General features: G+C 40.9%; 2 protein-coding genes across 2 annotated transcripts in view; one reads left to right on the forward strand and one right to left on the reverse strand.

Annotated features, from left to right (window-relative positions):
- The window catches only part of LOC306866526 (NACHT, LRR and PYD domains-containing protein 12-like), a 422,442-nt gene that overhangs the window by 117,712 nt on the left and 284,124 nt on the right, over nucleotides 1-20,606 (reverse strand). The gene's annotated exons all lie outside the window — the stretch shown is intronic.
- LOC306866567 (NACHT, LRR and PYD domains-containing protein 12-like) overlaps nucleotides 994-20,606 on the forward strand; it is a 65,728-nt gene continuing 46,115 nt past the window's right edge. The window contains exons 1-13 of the mRNA XM_079411829.1: nucleotides 994-1,266; nucleotides 1,522-1,626; nucleotides 2,067-2,168; nucleotides 2,364-2,448; nucleotides 2,731-2,926; nucleotides 3,019-4,846; nucleotides 5,554-5,724; nucleotides 13,089-13,262; nucleotides 13,465-13,635; nucleotides 16,887-17,060; nucleotides 17,263-17,433; nucleotides 20,027-20,200; nucleotides 20,408-20,581. Of these exons, the coding sequence (XP_079267955.1) occupies nucleotides 1,583-1,626; nucleotides 2,067-2,168; nucleotides 2,364-2,448; nucleotides 2,731-2,926; nucleotides 3,019-4,846; nucleotides 5,554-5,724; nucleotides 13,089-13,262; nucleotides 13,465-13,635; nucleotides 16,887-17,060; nucleotides 17,263-17,433; nucleotides 20,027-20,200; nucleotides 20,408-20,581 (3,464 nt within the window). The 5' untranslated portion in view covers nucleotides 994-1,266; nucleotides 1,522-1,582. The remainder of the gene's footprint in view (nucleotides 1,267-1,521; nucleotides 1,627-2,066; nucleotides 2,169-2,363; nucleotides 2,449-2,730; nucleotides 2,927-3,018; nucleotides 4,847-5,553; nucleotides 5,725-13,088; nucleotides 13,263-13,464; nucleotides 13,636-16,886; nucleotides 17,061-17,262; nucleotides 17,434-20,026; nucleotides 20,201-20,407; nucleotides 20,582-20,606) is intronic.

Genomic DNA, 20,606 nt, shown 5'->3' on the forward strand with positions numbered 1-20,606 from the left:
ACAACCCAACAGAGCTCATATTGTCAATTCTATGCAGATTACTTGATATTTTGATGAAAATAAACTCAAGGCCGCATTTTATTCCAAAGATCTTATTTGTAATTATTACAGAACCTATTTCTAATTGTTACACTGTTATTGTGTTACTATTATTGTCTGTGGTAGCACTTGAGATTTGTAAAGTACAATAAAAAGAACGTGCAATATTATTTTTCTTACACATACTACTACTACTAATAGTATATGTAGTAGTAATCTTAGTATGAAATAATAATAATACAGTAATACGTACAGTAGACCTACATAGTACTAAAATATGTTACAAATAATGATTTTATTATATATTATACATTTTATTTTAACATTTTTACTTTTTTTACTTTTTTTTTTTTTATTTAGTTAGAAAACATATTAAGTATCCCAGAATGGTGCAATAACACAGAAAATAAGAGCAAGCTGTAAATATTATAAAATAATGCTATCTTTCGACACTAATTTTGATCAAATCAAATACTGACTAAGCTAGCAATAATAGGTTACACACCATGTGTTTGAAAATTACTGGGGAGAATACAATTCACGGCTTATTTTGTCGAACTATCTATCTAAACTATCATTAAATACTAAAATAGGCTATTCGTGTGTTGGTGTAATAAGATGTCACATTGATTTATGCCATAAAACCTGGTAATTTTCAGGAATCGCTTTAATAAAATTAATAACCTTACTCACGTGTCCGATGTTGCTACTTGCTAGCAGTTATAGTGTATAATGTTGGAAATTATTACTGTACACACCGCTACAAAACAAATGTTCATCCAAACAGCAGGTGGCACTGTCTGAAAAAACGATAGTTCTGGGAGTGCAGGTCTGAGCATGCAGTTGGGCCTCCGGGCCTGCAGCTTCACCCTACTCGATAGCTGTAATATCCTCGCTCCAGTGCAGCAGGTGGCAGTCACTTCAGCTCGCCCGAAACCCTCCAGAAAAACCCACGAATAAAACAAAAACGAAAGTAAAACACAGATCCCAAGAGAAAGCGTTGCTCGTTGGATTTGATCCATGCCATGTCCTAGAAAACATTTTTATAGATACAACTTTAGCACAGACGCTACTAATTTTAACTCTCGCGGACATTGTTTTTGTATATTTAATCCAATCCGTCTGAGAGATATGAGAATTAATTGATATCAAGCTACAGGCCTAAAGCACAGAACAGTGAGCGTTTCATATACTTATAAATGCTCTTCTTAGTGGACAAGACTGCAAGTAAGTTTTCAAAAAGGGGTTATTGAAAGCGAATGTGTTTCTGGAGGTGTTTCTGTATTTCCGCTTCTGTTGTTTGCTGTTGTTGCTGTGATGCGAAACCGAAAGTATCTTTAAACCAGTCATTTCTCATCAAGATCATTTAGTTATTCTACATGGCAGTGCATTTGTTTGTTACTCGCTTTATTTTCTAGTGTTTTTTGCTGTTTCTGCTAACTCAACATATTGATTGATCTGATTAATATCCATCATCTCCAGGTCATACTGAACAGCAGATTGTTGTCTCATTAGTGCTGATCAATGACAGTTTAGCTGCAGTATGTCAGAGGAGCGAGGAAAGATGAGTCTGTCACAGAAACAGAGGTAAGACTGAGTCTGCTTTCATCATTTTAAACACTGCTGGAGTTTCTCATGTTTGCTGTAAAAAACTAAACCTTCACAAACTTTACTTTATATTTACAAATGCTTTGCAGAGCTTCATAACTTCCTCATTAAAAAATAACAAAAAATATTTAAAAGTAGCCAGTAGATGATAAATATCTGAAAATCAGCATCATCATTTACAATCTTAACCCACTTTACAGTCTCTCTTCAGCACTGGGTATGTAGATAATTCAATTATTCCACATCAGGGATTTTGGTTTACACTTATTTTCAGACATTAAAACATGACTGCACACTTAATTTAAAGGGGTCATATGATGCTTTTAATGGTTTCCTTTAGTGTGTAATGAGAGAAAGTGTGTCGATATAAAACACAGATGAACCTCCTGTAGTGAAGTCTTCTCTCTTTGTGTCATTAGTGTAAGATCAGGATCACATGTGTCCAGCTCTGTGTCTGTGAAGAGTGACCAGTCAAAACATGAAGCACCAGACTTCAGTGAAGAAACATCACAAACCAAACGGTATTTGATGTGTTTCTTATTTCTGTTTACACACAGACTGTGTCAGAATGTGTATCAGTGAATAATTATTATAAAACTTATAGTTCAAAAATTTATTAAAGTATTGTTTTTCTCTTTTCTAAAATCGTTTACAGGATATTTTGGTCATATTTGTCCTAAAAACACAGTATTTTGATTTATTTTATTTACTATCAGGCTTCAGTATGACACATTAGATCCAGATTTACAGTCTCACAGGAACCACAAGCATTTTACAGACAGTCTCCTGCAGATCTTCCAGGTAATAAAACACATTTTCAAGAATATTTAATAATTATAAACAAATATGTTATTGAAATAAGAGTGTGACGGAACATTTATGTCTAATTTCTCTTTTTAAGAACCCATAAAATAAGAATGAAAACCTATTATTATTATTATTATTAATAATATTTACAGCTAATTAACGTTTGTCTCAGCTTTATTTATTATGAATATTTTTAATTACTAAATAAATAATTTTGACCAAATATAGATGAAGAGTTTTTTTTCTGTCATTGATTTTTTTTGTCTGTCTTTGTAGGATCTTGAGAGCAAAATAATCAAATTTCTGAAGAAAGAACTGGAAAAGTTTAAGAAAATATTACAAAAAGAGGACTTGCAAAACTTCGTAAAAGATTTTAATGAGAATAGATCCAGTATCAAAGAAGCAGCTCTTGATCTCACGCTCTACTTCCTGAGAGAGATGAAGCAAGATGAAGCTGCTGATACTCTAGAAGGTAAGAAACTCATGACCATCTGTCAGATTGTCATTTATAAATGTAGGAGAGAAAATAAGATTAAAAATATCTGTATTTTTGTTTCTGTTTAGATGAGCTGTTCATCATTCATCAGCTAAAATGTAGCTTAAAGAAGAAGTATCAGTGTGTGTTTGAAGGAATTGCAAAGCAAGGTGACTCCACACTTCTGAATAACATCTACACAGATCTCTATATCACTCAGGGTTGTAGTGAACAGGTCAATGCTGAACATGAGGTAAGACAGATTGAAGTTACTTCCAGGCATCATGAATCACAGGAGATACAGGTTGAGTGCAAAAAATTATTTGAAGCACCTGAACAAGAAAAGCAGATCAGAACTGTACTGACAAAAGGAGTTGCTGGCATCGGAAAATCAGTCTCTGTGCAGAAGTTTGTTCTGGATTGGGCCGAAGGAAAAGAAAATCAAGATATCCGCTTCATATTTCCTCTTCCATTTAGAGAGATGAACTTAAAGGAGCAAGAAAAACTAAGTTTGATGGACCTTATAACTCAGTTTTTCCCAGAGACAAAAGGACTGAACCTTACAAGAAGGAACCAAAACGTCCTGTTCATTCTTGATGGTTTGGATGAATTTCGTCTTCCTCTAAACTTCAATGGTAATGACACATGGTCTGATGTATCATCACCAGCCTCTCTGGACGTTCTCCTAACAAACCTCATCAAGGGAAATCTGCTCCCTTCTGCTCTCATCTGGATCACCACCAGACCAGCAGCTGCCAGTAAGATTCCTCCTGACTGTATCGACCGGCTGACAGAGATACGAGGATTCAATGATGCACAAAAGGAGGAGTACTTCAGAAAAAGATTCACGGATGAGAATCAGGCCAAAGAAATCATTGATCATGTTAAACAATCAAAGAGTCTCTTTATCATGTGCCACATCCCAGTCTTCTGCTGGATTTCAGCCACTGTTCTCCAGAACATTTTAGAGGAGAAAAGAAATAATGATGTGAAAAATAATCAGGATGATGATGCCTCCAAAACACTGCAGGAATCAAATACTGAAGACACTCCCAAGACTCTGACACAAATGTACACACACTTCCTCAGATTTCAGATCCAGCAGAGCAGACGAAAGTATGATGGAGTATATACACCAGATGTTTCCTGGGATAAAGATGCCATCTTTTCACTGGGGAAACTGGCATTTCATCAGCTGGAAAGAAACAATGTGATCTTCTATGACACAGATCTGGAAGCCTGTGGTATTGACGTCTATAAGGCATCGGTGTACTCAGGCATGTGTACCCAGATCTTTAAGGAGGAAACAGGGATCGTTCTGGGTACCATGTACTGCTTCGTTCACTTGAGCATTCAAGAGTTTATTGCAGCCCTTTATGCACATCTGTTTCTAGACATCAACAAGAAATATGTGTTTGATCAAGACTCTACAGAACAGGACAACAAAAGTGAAAACATGATTGATTTGCTCAAGACTGCAGTGGACAAGGCACTAGAGAGTGATAATGGACACCTGGATCTTTTTCTTCGATTCCTCCTTGGTTTGTCACTCCAATCCAATCATCGACTCTTACAGGGTCTGTTGACACAGGAAGACGCCAGTGACCAGAGCAAAAAGGAAATAGTTCAGTACATAAAACAGAAATTTGAAGCTAATATGTCTCCAGAAAGATCCATCAATCTGTTCTACTGTCTGAATGAACTGAACGACCAAACTCTGGTGAAAGAGATTCAGACCCACCTTAGCAAAGGAAGTCTCTCATCTGCTGATCTTTCACCTGCCCAGTGGTCTGCTTTGGCCTTTGTGTTGTTGACATCAGAGGAGGAGCTGGAGGAGTTTGAACTTCAGAAATTCAAGAAATCAGACGAGTGTCTCATTAGACTATCGGCAGTCATCAAAACCTCTAAAAGAGCTCTGTAAGTTATTTCATATATTTTGTTCTCATATTAAAATTGCATTTATCTACATTGATACATAGCAGGTTTGGACACCCCTGATCTGTAGTAATTATTAACCATATACCAATTATCAGTATATATCTCTTTTAGGGTTAAAATTGCAAAAATGGCAGTCCTTCGGAATTAAAACAGTGCAATGTTTTTTATTAGATTCACATGTGTTTTATGTTGAAATTTCTCTTTTCAGCAAAACAAGCTGTTTAGTTGGCTGCAGAAGAAGCACATCATGTTATTATAAAACACATTGTGTCAGATAGTTATTTTTGCTCCAATATGCAGTTCAGCTTCTTAAACTTCTGGTATAAAGGAGATATACTCTTGCATAACCTCAATGCATAAATTATTAACCTCCAGATTTTCCACCTCAAGACACTCATCAAGATAATAGAGCAGCACTTTTAAATGTATAACTCATTGCCATTAATGATATAAAAATTATTATTCATTTACATATTTTAGGTTTTATTCAAGCATGCTAGTTTGTTTTATCTAGGAAATTTTAATCAATAAAATTCTAATATATATGCAGTATATTTACTGCTCATGTAAAAATAATAATGCTCATGTACTGCTCATGTAAAAATAATTGATATCAATTTAGTTTTTGTATTTAACAAATATATTACATGTATCTAATTCTGTGATTTGACTTATTTCTCTTGTAGGCTAAATGATTGTGACTTAACAGACAAAAGCTGTCCAGCTCTGGCTACAGTTCTTGGATCAGATACAAGTCTGAAAGAGCTGAACATGAGCAATAATGATCTGCAGGATTCAGGAGTGAAGCTGCTCTGCACTGGACTGAAGAATATAAATTGCAAATTAGAGATACTGAGGTAAGTTTTGTGACAGTCCCAAGTGTTTGGTTAGAATTCAGATCCATTTGTTAACATGGACCTAGATAATTTGCCACAGAATTGAGGACAGAACTGCTTCAGCTCAGTGAAATTTGTAGGCCTGTGCATCCCAAACCTGTCCTGGAGGACCCCCTGCCCTGCACATTTTGTATGTCACCCTTATCAGAAACACCCGATTCATGTCTTGCAGCCTCTACTAATGAGCTGATGAGTTGAATCAGGTGTGTTAGATAAGGGAGACATACAAAATGCGCAGGGCTAGGGGTCCTCCAGGACAGGTTTGGGAAGCCCTGTTGTAGGCTTCAATTCCAGCATGAACTCTACATTCCAGGTCCTACCACAGCATTTCAATGTGGTTTGCGACTTATGTTGGGCCATTTCAAAACTTTAATTTTCTTGTTTTTCAACCATTTTGAGGTTGTTTATTTAGATGAAAGACTTTCTCACCTGTAGAGTTTTAGTATAATTGAAATCATGTACTGCATTTTTAATTACTTTATAATGTTTTGCATAGTACTACAATGCAACAAAATACAATTTGTAAAGCACATTTCAAACTTTTTTGTCAGCCAAACCCCTTTGACCTAAATTATTTACTTTAGTACCCCCTGAGATTTTAAGCAAATATTTCAATAATTTAATGGCACATTTGCATGTGTAACTTTAAAAACATTTATTTTTATCAGTTTTAAAGTTTCAGTAATATTTAAGTAATACTATCGTTACTATTGTTATTGTTAATACAAATGATAAAAAATCCTATTACTACAATTTATAATGTATAAAAAAAAATCCACAATATTTATTTTAATAAAGGGTTTCCTAAAAAGATAATATATTTTTATACATTTAAGATTTTACAATTATATGACATTTGTATAAACCTGTTACATTTCTTTGCAAAACCTTTTTAATAATTTTTTTTTATTATTAATTCACTAATGGTATACACTCATAGGCATACCATGTACTGTATAGGGTGACCACCTGGCAATAGATCTGTTGAGAGACAGCAGATGTGATTTTGCGGGACAATGTGGGACACGTGTGAGACAGATACATTTACTACAGTTACGATATGTAAATACTGATTTACATCCGTTGTCATATGTGCTTATGTTTCTGAGCGTACACAAGTAAGCGAGAGAAGGTGTGTCCGTTTTGTGTGAGAGTGAAGAGAATCCACCTGCGAGGGAGTTGTGCTCGCGCATTATAGTGCCCTGTGGACATTTGTCATTAAAATTATTAACTATAAAAATAACTATTAAAATAAGAAGAAAGTTGTATCTATTTTTAATTGGTTAAAATGAAAGGAGAATATTGTGTTTTTCCGTGTGCTCGAACATTTCTGTCGGTGGTGCTAGATCACTTGATGAGGTCCGCACGTCCTTTGCATGAAAACTACGACGCAAAAAGGATAAATAAAAAGCTTTCTTAAAAAGGCAAAAGAACATCTGTACGTTTTCTTAATATGACAATTTAAAATCAACAGACTGATCAAAATACGGGTTATTTTCTGAATATGCGACATGCGGGACAAGGGGTGAAAATGCTGAGCGGTAGGCCTACAACGCAAAGCGGGACGGGTGGTCACCCTAACCATGTACCAACTCATGAACCCCCTGCAATTCCCTCACGAACCACCAGGGGTTCGCGAACCCCACTTTGGGAAACCCTGGTCTAAGGAAAAGAGATGGAATAATATCCTGAGGACAGTTAGTTGGTTTTAGGTGACCAATAATTACATGAGGTTAAATCAACAGGTTCAAACTCAGAATAAGTAGAAGAACATAATGGAACATCATGCAAAACGTATACTGAGTTAGACAGCTGGGATCTTAATGTTGTGATCTTCTCAACAACAAAATAAAAACTTTCCAAAATCATTGTAGATGGTTGTAGAAAAGAATGCACAAGAGGGATTTAATGTAGTTAATAGTAGAAAAAAAGAACTTGAGGTTTGTGACAATTGTTTGTGATAAGTTCAGACAAATATTTGCATTTTGCAGCCTTTGCAGCTTTCTGAAACATTATAGGAGTTCCTCAAAACTTCATAAGAAATCTGCAATCTGTCCTTCTTCCATTTGCTTTCAGCCTGTCTACAAGTCCGTCTCAGAGTACGTGTAGTTTCAGTGTGCCAGGGCACAGGTACAGGCTTATGATTTTTATACTTCAAAGGGGCAATAGAATTCATGATGTCGGCACAGGTAGAATTAAAAAGATTAAGATGTGCATCAGTGTCCAGATTAAGCAGAGTAGATTCCAACTGCAATGAGTTAAAGACTTCACGGTAGACTACAGAAAATTCTTTCCTAGAATGCTGAGTAAGAGAATGAGTCAAACGTGCCAGCAATGGATTTCTGAGGATTCGGCTTCTAAGAGGGACAGTACAAAGAACCAGCCTGTGATCAGAAAAAGATGCACTACTGATTTCAGTGTCTGAAATAGAAAAACCATAGGTTAAAATTAAATCAAGGGTATGACTATGGATAGGTATTAGACCAGAAACCCACTAAAGTAAAGTCAAAAGACTCAATCAAATTAAACAAATTATGCAGAGTATGGTTTAGAAGCACAGCAAACATGAACGATTTTTTTCATGCCTAGTAACCAAATACTCCATTAATACAGCAAGTCCACTTAAAAAGTCCTTATTATGGTGAGGAGGACAATATATTAGAGCTATAGTGATGGGGTTTATAAAGGGGTTTATATAAGCCAGTAGATAGAGAACGAGAGTGAAAAGTGTCTTTAAAAACAGTAGCAATGCCACCCCCGAGGCCCGACATACGACTACACTGGATGTGGAATGGATTGACATGACAAATCCCTGAGAGTAAACTGATGTTGTTCTGTTTCTGACATGAAAGAGAAATGGATTAGTGATACCACAATGTTCATGACCGCTGTAGATGCGATGTTAGGGTCACAAGGAAGGCAATCCAAAGACTGTGACTTTTCACAACTTACACTACACAGCATCTTGTAACCCTGCGTTTGCCTCTCTTTAGTATTTCCACTCCTATTACATGTGCGAGTCAGTGGTCGGGGATAAAGAGGTAGTAATATAGAAACAGGTGTTGACCTTTTCCAGCAGACTATCATAATGTGACATTCCAAAATGAGTCATTTTCTGGGTTTGGAGAAAATAAAAGCTGTTTTTGAACTAAGAAAGTTTTTAGTTCTGAAACTTACAGGATGTTTTTATAGTATGTTGACCTGTTACATGCCAAAAGATCAAGGGAAATTAATTTCTCAGTTCATGACCCCTTTCAGTAACTGTAACCTGAAGGTTCTCAGGTGAGCTGATGTGTACAATTTTAAAGATCTCTAGGCCTTTTTGATTCAGTTGTACACTAAATAGCACAGTAAACTGACAAGGAACAAAACTAATTTACTTTATAGATTAATATTGTAAAGGTTATTTCTGGAATAGCTCATTAATCTGTTGAATGTGTAATGGAGTGGAAGGAACACGCAACAAGGAGAGCTCAGGTGAATACCCCGGAGGGTGGATTTTATTCGTGGTGATCGCAGGGTAGGTGAAGAGAGGGTTAGCGGTGAGTGTCGTGCTCTCTGGTGCGTGACGGTGGCTTGAAGGACCGGCTCGGTCTTCGGCGTAGGCTGGGTCGTTCAGAGGCTCGTGTCTGAAAGAGAGACGAATGATACAGAGCATTAGGGTTAGTGCGCTTCGGAGCTGAGACTCCTCGAGAGTCAGGCTCACACAGCTTATCTGGCTGCGGCCAGATTGGGGACAGGTGCGCTCGCCTCCTCCATAACGAGCGAGCGCAGGTGTTCCTCGTCCGTTTCCAGGGCAACGCTGATAGATCATCGGGACGCTCGTCACACTCCCCCCCCCCCCTAAGCGTTGACCTGGGCCTGGAGACAAGACAAGGTAATAGCAAGGGGGACCTTGGGGATGGGTGGGGAGTGACCCCTGACAGACCTGCATAAGCCGAGCAGATTCGTGAGAGGCCGTTGGCGTTTGCGTTCTGAGCCCCGGCCCGATGGCGAACTTCAAAGCAGAAGTCCTGGATTGCGAGGAACCACCGCGTCACCCTGGCGTTGGTTTCATTGGCCCTTGCCATCCATTGTAAGGGTGCGTGGTCGGTAAAAAGGGTGAACCTACGGCCAAGGAGGTAGTATCGCAACTCCAGGACCGCCCACTTTATGGCCAGGGCTTCCCTCTCCACCGTCGCATAATTCCGTTCGGCCGGTGTCAGTTTCCTGCTGATAAATAGCACGGGGTGTTCCTCACCTTCCTGAAGTTGGGACAGGACGGCTCCAACCCCGTCTCCGACGCGTCCGTTTGTAGCAGGAAGGGGCAGCCGAAGTCGGGGGCACGCAGTATCGGTTTTTCTGTGAGAGCTCGCTGGATTCGTCTGAATGCCTCCTCTTCGGACCCCCACCGGACGCGTTCAGGCTGCCCCTTCCTGGTGAGGTCTGTCAGGGGGGCGGCTAGAGAAGAGAAGTTGGGGATAAAACAACGATAATACCCCGCCAACCCTAAGAATGCTCGTACCTGGGTCTTTGTGCGGGGTCTTGGGGCGGTACGGACGGCCTCAACCTTTTTTTCCTGGGGCCGGATGATTCCCCGCCCCACCTGGTATCCCAGGTACTTCGCCTCGTATAGTGCCAGATGACATTTGGCAGGGTTGGCGGTGAGCCCGGCCCGTCGCAGCTCCATCAGCACCCTCCGTAGACGGTCGAGATGGTCCTCCCAACGCTCCGAGTGGATCACCACATCGTCCAGGTAGGCGGCGGCGTACTGCTGGTGTGGGCGAAGGATAATGTCCATGAGCCTTTGAAACGTGGCCGGTGCCCCGTGCAGACCGAAGGGAAGGGTCCGATATTGCCAGTGCCCACTAGGGGTCGAGAATGCTGTTTTGGCTCTGGCCGCGTCGGTGAGGGGCACCTGCCAATACCCCTTCGTGAGGTCTAGAGTGGAGATGTAGCGGGCTCGTCCAAGGCGGTCCAGTAGCTCATCCACCCGGGGCATTGGGTAGCCGTCGAACTCCGACACTTCATTCAGACGCCTGAAGTCATTACAGAACCGATACAGAACCCTACCAGATCCATCCCGATGCGCTCGAAGGGCACATCTATTATGGGCAGCGGAATGAGCGGTGAGGGGGGAGGTAATCTTGGGGTCGTTCTCTGGCAGGTGGGACAGGCCTGACAAAACCGTCGCGCTTCTGCCTCCAAGCCAGGCCAGTGGAAGCGGTCGCGGATCCGTTGTGTGGTGTTCTGCACCCCGAGGTGCCCCGCAGTAGGGTGTGCATGAGCCAGCTGCAGTATCGCTTCCGTCTTGGAGCGGGGCACCACTAGCAGGCGCTTTTCCTCCCCCCTCCGCTGGGCGACGCAATAGAGCAGACCGTTCTCTACGATGAAGTGGGGAGAGGGATGTGGCTTCGGCTGGCAATCCTTCCCTTCCAGTACGCGCACCTGTTGCCAGCAATGCTTTAGCCGATCATCCTCCCGTTGTGCTCGACCGAAGGAGCCCCCTCCCAGAACCTGTTGATAGACATCAAAGAAAAGGTTAGCATCATGGGAGGGGGACTCACCTTCTCTCCCACTGTCGGTGGCCACGAGAACGGGGCGGCGACGAGGTCCAGGTTGCTGCTGCCGGCCGCGGCGGCCCCCCCCCAGGGCTGGCAGGCCGTGAAACGGAGGCCAGTACGGCGTCAAACCCCGGCCAGTCCCTTCCGAGCAGCACGTCCACCGGCAGCTTCCATACGATGCCCACTTCGATGGGCCAGGCTCCGGGTCCCGCGGAGATCGTCACGCGCCTCGTGGGCACCTCGCGGGTATCCCCGTGTACACAGGCAATTGGAAGCAGAGTCTTCGTTTCGCTGCGGGGTGGGAGCACTCTGGGGTGGATGAGGCTGACGGAGCTGCCGGTATCGAGCAACGCCTTGTGGGGTCGTCCGTTGACCCGTACGTCCACTTCTGGGGCGCCGAACGGTGGCTCTTGATGAACAGTACAGCCTGCCAGCCAAGGCTGTGATCTTGATGACGGGGGCGCAGTGGGCATGGACTCATCCTGAGGCCCCGGGGCCGCCGCTCTGCTCATTGGTCGCGCAGTGCCCTCCGGCGCGCGTTGTCCCTGGACCACCCTCCGGGGAAAAAACGGCCCTCGCTCCCCAGCATCTCGGCGTTGGGCCGCCTCTGCCAGCTCGATCGCCTCGACTAGCTCCAAGGTGGTAGTGGGGTTCCTCATTCCCACGGCATGGCGGAACCCCCGGGGTAAGGCCCGTAGGAGGCGATCGATGACGACTCGTTCCGTTACCTGAGCAGCGGTGGGGTCGCCATTCATGAGCCAATGATGGGCGAGACGCGTTAGATCGGCCGCCTGTGTGCGAGCTGGAACCCGGGGCTGAAACACCCAGTCCTGGAACTGTTGGGCGGCGCAGACCGGCGATAATCCAACGCGAGACAGGATTTCCCGCTTCACATCCCCGTAGCGGCTGCCCTCTTCGAGGGAGAGGCTAATGTATGCGCGCTGAGCTTCGCCAGTGAGGAGAGGACCCAACGCGCTCGCCCAGTCGTCGGGATCCCAACCCTCTGAGACGGCCGTTCTTTCAAAAAGTTGCAGGTACGCCTCGACGTCATCCTGGGCTGACATCTTCGTGAGCAGCTGCGTTGCCTGTTTCCGTGGGTCAGGTAACGGAACATGCTGGTGGGCGGCCAGGCGAAGTCCCGCTATTTCCTGGTCAGCCTGGCTCTGCCGGGTAGCCAGATGTTCCACGATTTGCTGCTGGCGCAGGCTGACCTCGGCGAGCTGCCGGAGAAGATCTTCCATGGCACAGGGAGGAGGCGCCGCCTGAGGGAAACAGGGGAAGAAAAAAAAAACCAGGTGAGGTGGGTGTTGGAGATCGCTTGTTGGTGTTATCTTCCACTAATCTGCCCGCATTCTCCACCAGTGTAACGGGGTGGAAGGAACACGCAACAAGGAGAGCTCAGGTGAATACCCCGGAGGGTGGATTTTATTCGTGGTGATCGCAGGGTAGGTGAAGAGAGGGTTAGCGGTGAGTGTCGTGCTCTCTGGTGCGTGACGGTGGCTTGAAGGACCGGCTCGGTCTTCGGCGTAGGCTGGGTCGTTCAGAGGCTCGTGTCTGAAAGAGAGACGAATGATACAGAGCATTAGGGTTAGTGCACTTCGGAGCTGAGACTCCTCGAGAGTCAGGCTCACACAGCTTATCTGGCTGCGGCCAGATTGGGGACAGGTGCGCTCGCCTCCTCCATAACGAGCGAGCGCAGGTGTTCCTCGTCCGTTTCCAGGGCAACGCTGATAGATCATCGGGACGCTCGTCACAAATGTTACATTTTAATTTCTGTTCTAGGCTTTCAGACTGCAGGATCACTGAAGAAGGTTATAAAGCTCTGGCTTCAGCTCTGAGATCAAACCCTTCACACCTGATAGAGCTGGATCTCACAGGAAATGATCCTGGACAATCAGGAGTGAAGCAGCTCAGTGATTTACTACAGGAGCCAAACTGTCAACTCAAGACACTGAGGTGAGACGTGATCAAATAATACAAAATAAATATGTAGGAGAACTTTTTCTTTTTATACTTATAAGATATGTTGAACAACCTGTTGCTGCATCAAAGTTAACAAAGAAAAAAAACCTTGTGCTTTTAAGCAATATTTTCTATGTTGTCCATTGTATAAAAGGTGAGAACTGAATTGAATTCTGCTTCATCTTCTCTTCTGCAGGTTTTTGGGTCCTGCTGCAGATGAAGCCTGTCAGTATGTGACTGGCATTGTGGGTAAAAACCCGTTACTCCTGAGAGAGCTGAATCTGAGTGGACATGAACTAGGAGACACACGAGTGAATCAGATCGCTGCTCTACTGCAGGATAAACACTGTCAACTCAACACACTGCTGTGAGTGTTTGACATGCATTAATACTAACATTATTGAATGGGAATTAACTAGGAAAAGTAAATATTTGTTGTCTGTTGGAAAATCCACATGCAGATTGGAAAAACTGAAGTGTTTTTTTATTTATTTTTATTTACATTTCTACATGTTAAAATGCATTTGTAAATGTCTACAGGGCTCGTTTGTCTACAGTCATTTGCAAACGACTGTACTTTGAATAATTTACTGGTCCGTGTAACACTGAGGAACAAAACACTGTGCTGCTCAGAGATAAAGCGGTTCTGCTGTTTGTTCTATTTATAAAATGGAAATTTGTGTCTGAAAGTTACTCAGTAACTTGTTTATTGTACATTTGTGATTTGTGCAGATATTCAGAAAAACAGGATTATTCTCCTATAACAGGGATCCTCAAATCTGGCTCGTGAGATCCACTTTCCTGCAGAGTTTAGCTCTAACCCTAATCAAACACACCTGAGCATGCTGATCAATGTCTTCAGGATCATTAGAAAATCACAGGTAGGTGTGTTTGATCAGGGTTGGAGTTAAACTCTGCAGGAAAGTGGATCTCACGAGCAAGATTTGAGGATCCCTGTCCTATAGCACAGGGGTTCTCAAACACATTCCTGGAGCCTCCCCAACACTGCACATTTTGCATGTCTCCTTTGTCTGACACCTATTTCAAGTCTTGGAGTTGCTACTAATGAGCTGATGAGTTGAATCAGGTGTGATTGATAAAGGAGACATGCAAAATGGTTCAAGGAATGAGTTTGGGAACCCCTGCTATAGCATATATGTTATTAAAAACAGAAACTCATTAAATGGCTATTTATATTTTTTTAACATCATTTTGATGACATTTCCGCCCCACTATGTGTGATTGCAGTGAGATGGGAGAGAGCACTCAAAACTCTTCATATCTCATAAAGTAGTGAAACATTAATATAATACAGAATCATCCTCTGTACAGAAACGAGGCGAGAACATATGAGAATTTATCATTATATTTCTAAATGTGTGCTCTTTGGGGCTAAAGTCTTGATGGAGCTGTTTAAAGTAGTCATGTGATCATAAGCCCGATTCGGACGGTAATTGTTTCTCATATGGACGTCTGTAAAAATACATGTATATATCACCTCGGATTCGGATGGAGATTTATTCACCGTGGAGGAGTGAGTTCTGTGATCCTGCGCACCGGGAATGCACTGCTCACGTGGCCAGTCACATAGTTTTTATTGTGGAAAATGTTTTTAAAAACACTTATTATGTAAAATGTGTTCTTATTATTCCAAGCATATTTTATAATATATAGTCCTATTTATTATTTGATTATTTAAATCTCCTGTTTAAAAATAGGAAAATAAGCGCTATAGTTGTATATAATTATACGCAATATATATCCGTTTATAATACACATTTTAAAATTATATTGCATACCTGCCGCTGCCATAATAAAGACCCATTTTGAATGTTTACGTGCTTTTCTTCTCTTTCTGCTCTCCCTTGCTGTGGTGGAGCAGATATGAAGTATTGTTCTTTTAAATACTTAATTTCCAGCATTTCAGAAATAAATAGCTGGGATCTTAATGTTGTGATCTTCTCAACAACAAAATAAAAACTTTCCAAAATCATTACAGAGAGAAGTAGATGGCTGTAGAAAAGAATGCACAGAGGGATTTAATTTAGTTAATAGTAGAAAAAAAGAACTTGAGGTTTGTGACAATTGTTTGTCATAAGTTCAGACAAATATTTGCATTTTGCAGCCTTTGCAGCTTTCTGAAACGTTATAGGAGTTCCTCAAAACCTCATAAGAAATCTGCAATCTGTCCTTCTTCCATTTGCTTTCAGCCTGTCTACAAGTCCGTCTCAGAGTACGTGTAGTTTTCAGTGTGCCAGGGCACAGGTACAGGCTTATGATTTTTATACTTCAAAGGGGCAATAGAATTCATGATGTCGGCACAGGTAGAATTAAAAAGATTAAGATGTGCATCAGTGTCCAGATTAAGCAGAGTAGATTCCAACTCCAATGAGTTAAAGACTTCACGGTAGACTACAGAAAATTCTTCCCTAGAATGTTGAGTAAGAGAATGAGTCAAACGTGCCAGCAATGGATTTCTGAGGATTCGGCTTCTAAGAGGGACAAAGTACAAGAACTAGCCTGTGATCAGAAAAAGATGCACTACTGATTTCAGTGTCTGAAATAGAAAAACCATAGGTTAAAATTAAACCAAGGGTATGACTATGGATAGGTATTAGACCAGAAACCCACTAAAGTAAAGTCAAAAGACTCAATCAAATTAAACAAATTATGCAGAGTATGGTTTAGAAGCACAGCAAACATGAACGATTTTTTTTTCATGCCTAGTAACCAAATACTCCATTAATACAGCAAGTCCACTTAAAAAGTCCTTATTATGGTGAGGAGGACAATATATTAGAGCTATAGTGATGGGGTTTATAAAGGGGTTTATATAAGCCAGTAGATAGCGAATGACAGTGAAAAGTGTCTTTAAAAACAGTACCAAGGCCACCCCCGAGGCCCGACATACGACTACACTGGATGTGGAATGGATTGACATGACAAATCCCTGAGAATAAACTGATGTCGTTCTGTTTCTGACGTGCTGGCACTGTTTTTGACATGAAAGAGAAATGGATTAGTGATACCACAATGTTCGTGACCGCTGTAGATACGATGTTAGGATCACAAGGAAGGCAATCCAAAGACTGTGATTTTTCACAACTTACACTACACAGCATCTTATAACCCTGCGTTTGCCTCTCTTTAGTATTTCCACTCCTATTACATGTGCGAGTCAGTGGTCGGGGATACAGAGGTAATAATATAGAAACAGGTGTTGACCTTTTCCAGCAGACTATCATAATGTGACATTCCAAAATGAGTCATTTTCTGAGTTTGGAGAAAATAAAAGCTGTTTTTGAACTAAGAAAGTTTTTAGTTCTGAAACTTACAGGATGTTTTTATAGTATGTTGACCTGTTACATGCCAAAAGATCAAGGGAAATTAATTTCTCAGTTCATGACCCCTTTCAGTAACTGTAACCTGAAGGGTCTCAGGTGAGCTGATGTGTACAATTTTAAAGGTCTCTAGGCCTTTTTGACTCAGTTGTACACTAAATAGCACAGTAAACTGACAAGGAACAAAACTAATTTACTTTATAGATTAATATTGTAAAGGTTATTTCTGAAATAGCTCATTAATCTGTTGAATGTTACATTTTAATTTCTGTTCTAGGCTTTCAGACTGCAGTATCACTGAAGAAGGTTATAAAGCTCTGGCTTCAGCTCTGAGATCAAACCCTTCACACCTGATAGAGCTGGATCTCACAGGAAATGATCCTGGACAATCAGGAGTGAAGCAGCTCAGTGATTTACTTCAGGATCCAAACTGTCAACTCAAGACACTGAGGTGAGACGTGATCAAATAATACTAAATAAATATGTAGGTGAACTTTTTCTTTTTATACTTATAAGATATGTTGAACAACCTGTTGCTGCATCAAAGTTAACAAAGAAAAAAAAACTTGTGCTTTTAAGCAATATTTTCTATGTTGTCCATTGTATAAAAGGTGAGAACTGAATTGAATTCTGCTTCATCTTCTCTTCTGCAGGTTTTTGGGTCCTGCTGCAGATGAAGCCTGTCAGTATGTGACTGGAATTGTGGGTAAAAACCCGTTACTCCTGAGAGAGCTGAATCTGAGTGAACATGAACTAGGAGACACACGAGTGAATCAGATCGCTGCTCTACTGCAGGATAAACACTGTACACTCAACACACTGCTGTAAGTGTTTGACATGCATTAATACTAACATTATTGAATGGGAATTAACTAGGAAAAGTACATATTTGTTGTCTGTTGGAAAATCCACATGCAGATTGGAAAAACTGAAGTGTTTTTTTATTTATTTTTGTTTACATTTCTACATGTTAAAATGCATTTGTAAATGTCTACAGGGCTCGTTTGTCTAGTCATTTGCAAACGACTGTACTTTGAATAATTTACTGGTCCGTGTAACACTGAGGAACAAAACACTGTGCTGCTCAGAGATAAAGCGGTTCTGCTGTTTGTTCTATTTATAAAATGGAAATTTGTGTCTGAAAGTTACTCAGTAACTTGTTTATTGTACATTTGTGATTTGTGCAGATATTCAGAAAAGCAGGATTATTGTTTGTGTGATACACTAACTCCTATAGCAGGGATCCTCAAATCTGGCTCGTGAGATCCACTTTCCTGCAGAGTTTAGCTCTAACCCTAATCAAACACGTCTGAGCATGCTGATCAATGTCTTCAGGATCATTAGAAAATCACAGGTAGGTGTGTTTGATCAGGGTTGGAGTTAAACTCTGCAGGAAAGTAGATCTCGTGAGCCAGATTTGAGGATCCCTGTCCTATAGCACAGGGGTTCTCAAACACATTCCTGGAGCCTCCCCAACACTGCACATTTTGCACGTCTCCTTTGTCTGACACCTATTTCAAGTCTTGGAGTTGCTACTAATGAGCTGATGAGTTGAATCAGGTGTGATTGATAAAGGAGACATGCAAAATGGATCAAGGAATGAGTTTGGGAACCCCTGCTATAGCATATATTTTATTAAAAACAGAAATTCATTAAATGGCTATTTATATTTTTTTAACATCATTTTGATGACATTTCCGCCCCACTATGTGTGATTGCAGTGAGATGGGAGAGAGCGCTCAAAACTCTTCATATCTCATAAAGTAGTGAAACATTAATATAATACAGAATCATCCTCTGTACAGAAACGAGGCGAGAACATATGAGAATTTATCTTTATATTTCTAAATGTGTGCTCTTTGGGGCTAAAGTCTTGATGGAGCTGTTTAAAGTAGTCATGTGATCATAAGCCCGATTCGGACGGTAATTGTTTCTCATATGGACGTCTGTAAAAATAAATGTATATATCACCTTGGATTCGGATGGAGATTTATTCACCGTGGAGGAGTGAGTTCTGTGATCCTGCGCACCGGGAATGCACTGCTCACGAGGCCAGTCACATTCTTTTTATTGTGGAAAATGTTTTTAAAAACACTTATTATGTAAAATGTGTTCTTATTATTCCAAGCATATTTTATAATATATATAGTCCTATTTATTATTTGATTATTTAAATCTTCTGTTTAAAAATAGGAAAATAAGCGCTATAGTTGTATATAATTATACGCAATATATATCCGTTTATAATACACATTTTAAAATTATATTGCATACCTGCCGCTGCCATAATAAAGACCCATTTTGAATGTTTATGTGCTTTTCTTCTCTTTCTGCTCTCCCTTGCTGTGGTGGAGCAGATACGAAGTATTGTTCTTTTAAATACTTAATTTCCAGCATTTCAGAAATAAATATGTATGCAAATTACACCGAAGTACAGCAGTTACCGTATGGTGTTCGGGAGAGTTCAAAAAGGGTTTAAACGCTGAATTTTGAATCGATTTCTTCTCGTAAACTCAGAGATGTGGATTCGGACAGCAATTAAATTAGGCAAAAACAGTAGGTAATTCGACCAGGGATTTTTACAGGGGTGGTGAGAGAAAAACACAAACGTCCTGGATTCAGACGGCAATTAAATCACCAACTACCCCCTGAGAAACAATTACCGTCTGAATCGGGCTATAAATTAATCGGTGCAGATGCGATTCAATTTGAGTGACCTTCTATGTGAAATAATCATAAATGCTAGTTTATGCTGTTTGATTATGGTCTCGAAGTTCTTAGTTGGAAGCTGTTAGCCCCGGCTGACCTGTTCAGTCCTTGCGTCCGCAGTGGAAATGTTTCTAATAATTTCTGACTGGTATTTAACTGAACAAATCAAACAAGCATATGTCCGGCCATGGTTGTGTCATTTTATGATTGAACCACAGTGGTGACAGCGAGGTCATGACCCTTTACACAACCTGTGATGATGCGTTTCCAAAGTTATTAGCATCATAAAACTTATTTTATATATTTTCATGTCAAGAAAAAAACATGTATTTTTAACACTGCACTTTGTGTTCCCTTGGCATTAAATGACAGAAAACTAGTTAACGCTGTTGTGTGAGTGTTTCTAATACACCAGCCGAGGGAGTGATGTCAAATGAGACATTTTTCTCTGTTCTGACCAATGCAGTCAATGATGACTCTTTTTCTCTCTTTTGTAAAGTCACAGAAATACAATTGTGGAAAATGATAATGCAAAACTTGCATTTGTTGTAGTTTGCGTTCACCAATATAGAGCTTTACCAGCTATACTGTGAAAAGGGTCATTCAGACCAAAATCCTGTAGTGCATATTTTTCATTTTCTTCAGTCTAGAACATGTACTTGTGTGACAAGCTGTGTTATAAGGAAGAATAACATCTTTTTTTAATAGACTTTCAGACTGCAGAATCACTGAAGAAGGTTATAAAGCTCTGGCTTCAGCTCTGAGATCAAACCCTTCACACCTGATAGAGCTGGATCTCACAGGAAATGATCCTGGACAATCAGGAGTGAAGCAGCTCAGTGATTTACTACAGGATGGACTCTGTTCATTAAAGACCATCAGGTGAAAAAAACCTTCAAATATTTCAAAATGAACCACAGATGTGAAATCAGCTGTATGAAAATGGATAGAAGGGTCAAATGCACCGTTGTTGAATAGGACATGAACTGGAATTAAATAGCAGTTCAGAGAAATTCAACAGACACACAACAGAATTAGTGGCAAAAATAATGTAAAAATATATCTGAAATCCTTATCTGCTTCCTGTAGGTTTTTGAAAAGTCCTGCTGCAGAGGAAGCGTGTGAGTATCTCGCTGGAGTTCTGGGTAAAAGTCCATTACTACTGAAGGAACTGGATCTGAGTGAAGATAAATTAGGAGATCTGGATGGGGAGAAACTCTCTGCTCTTTTGATGGACTCTCACAGCAAACTGGAGAAAATAATGTGAGTGAACATGATTTATACATTG

Source organism: Barbus barbus, assembly GCF_936440315.1.
Source record: "Barbus barbus genome assembly, chromosome: 4".
Lineage (NCBI taxonomy): Eukaryota > Metazoa > Chordata > Actinopteri > Cypriniformes > Cyprinidae > Barbus > Barbus barbus.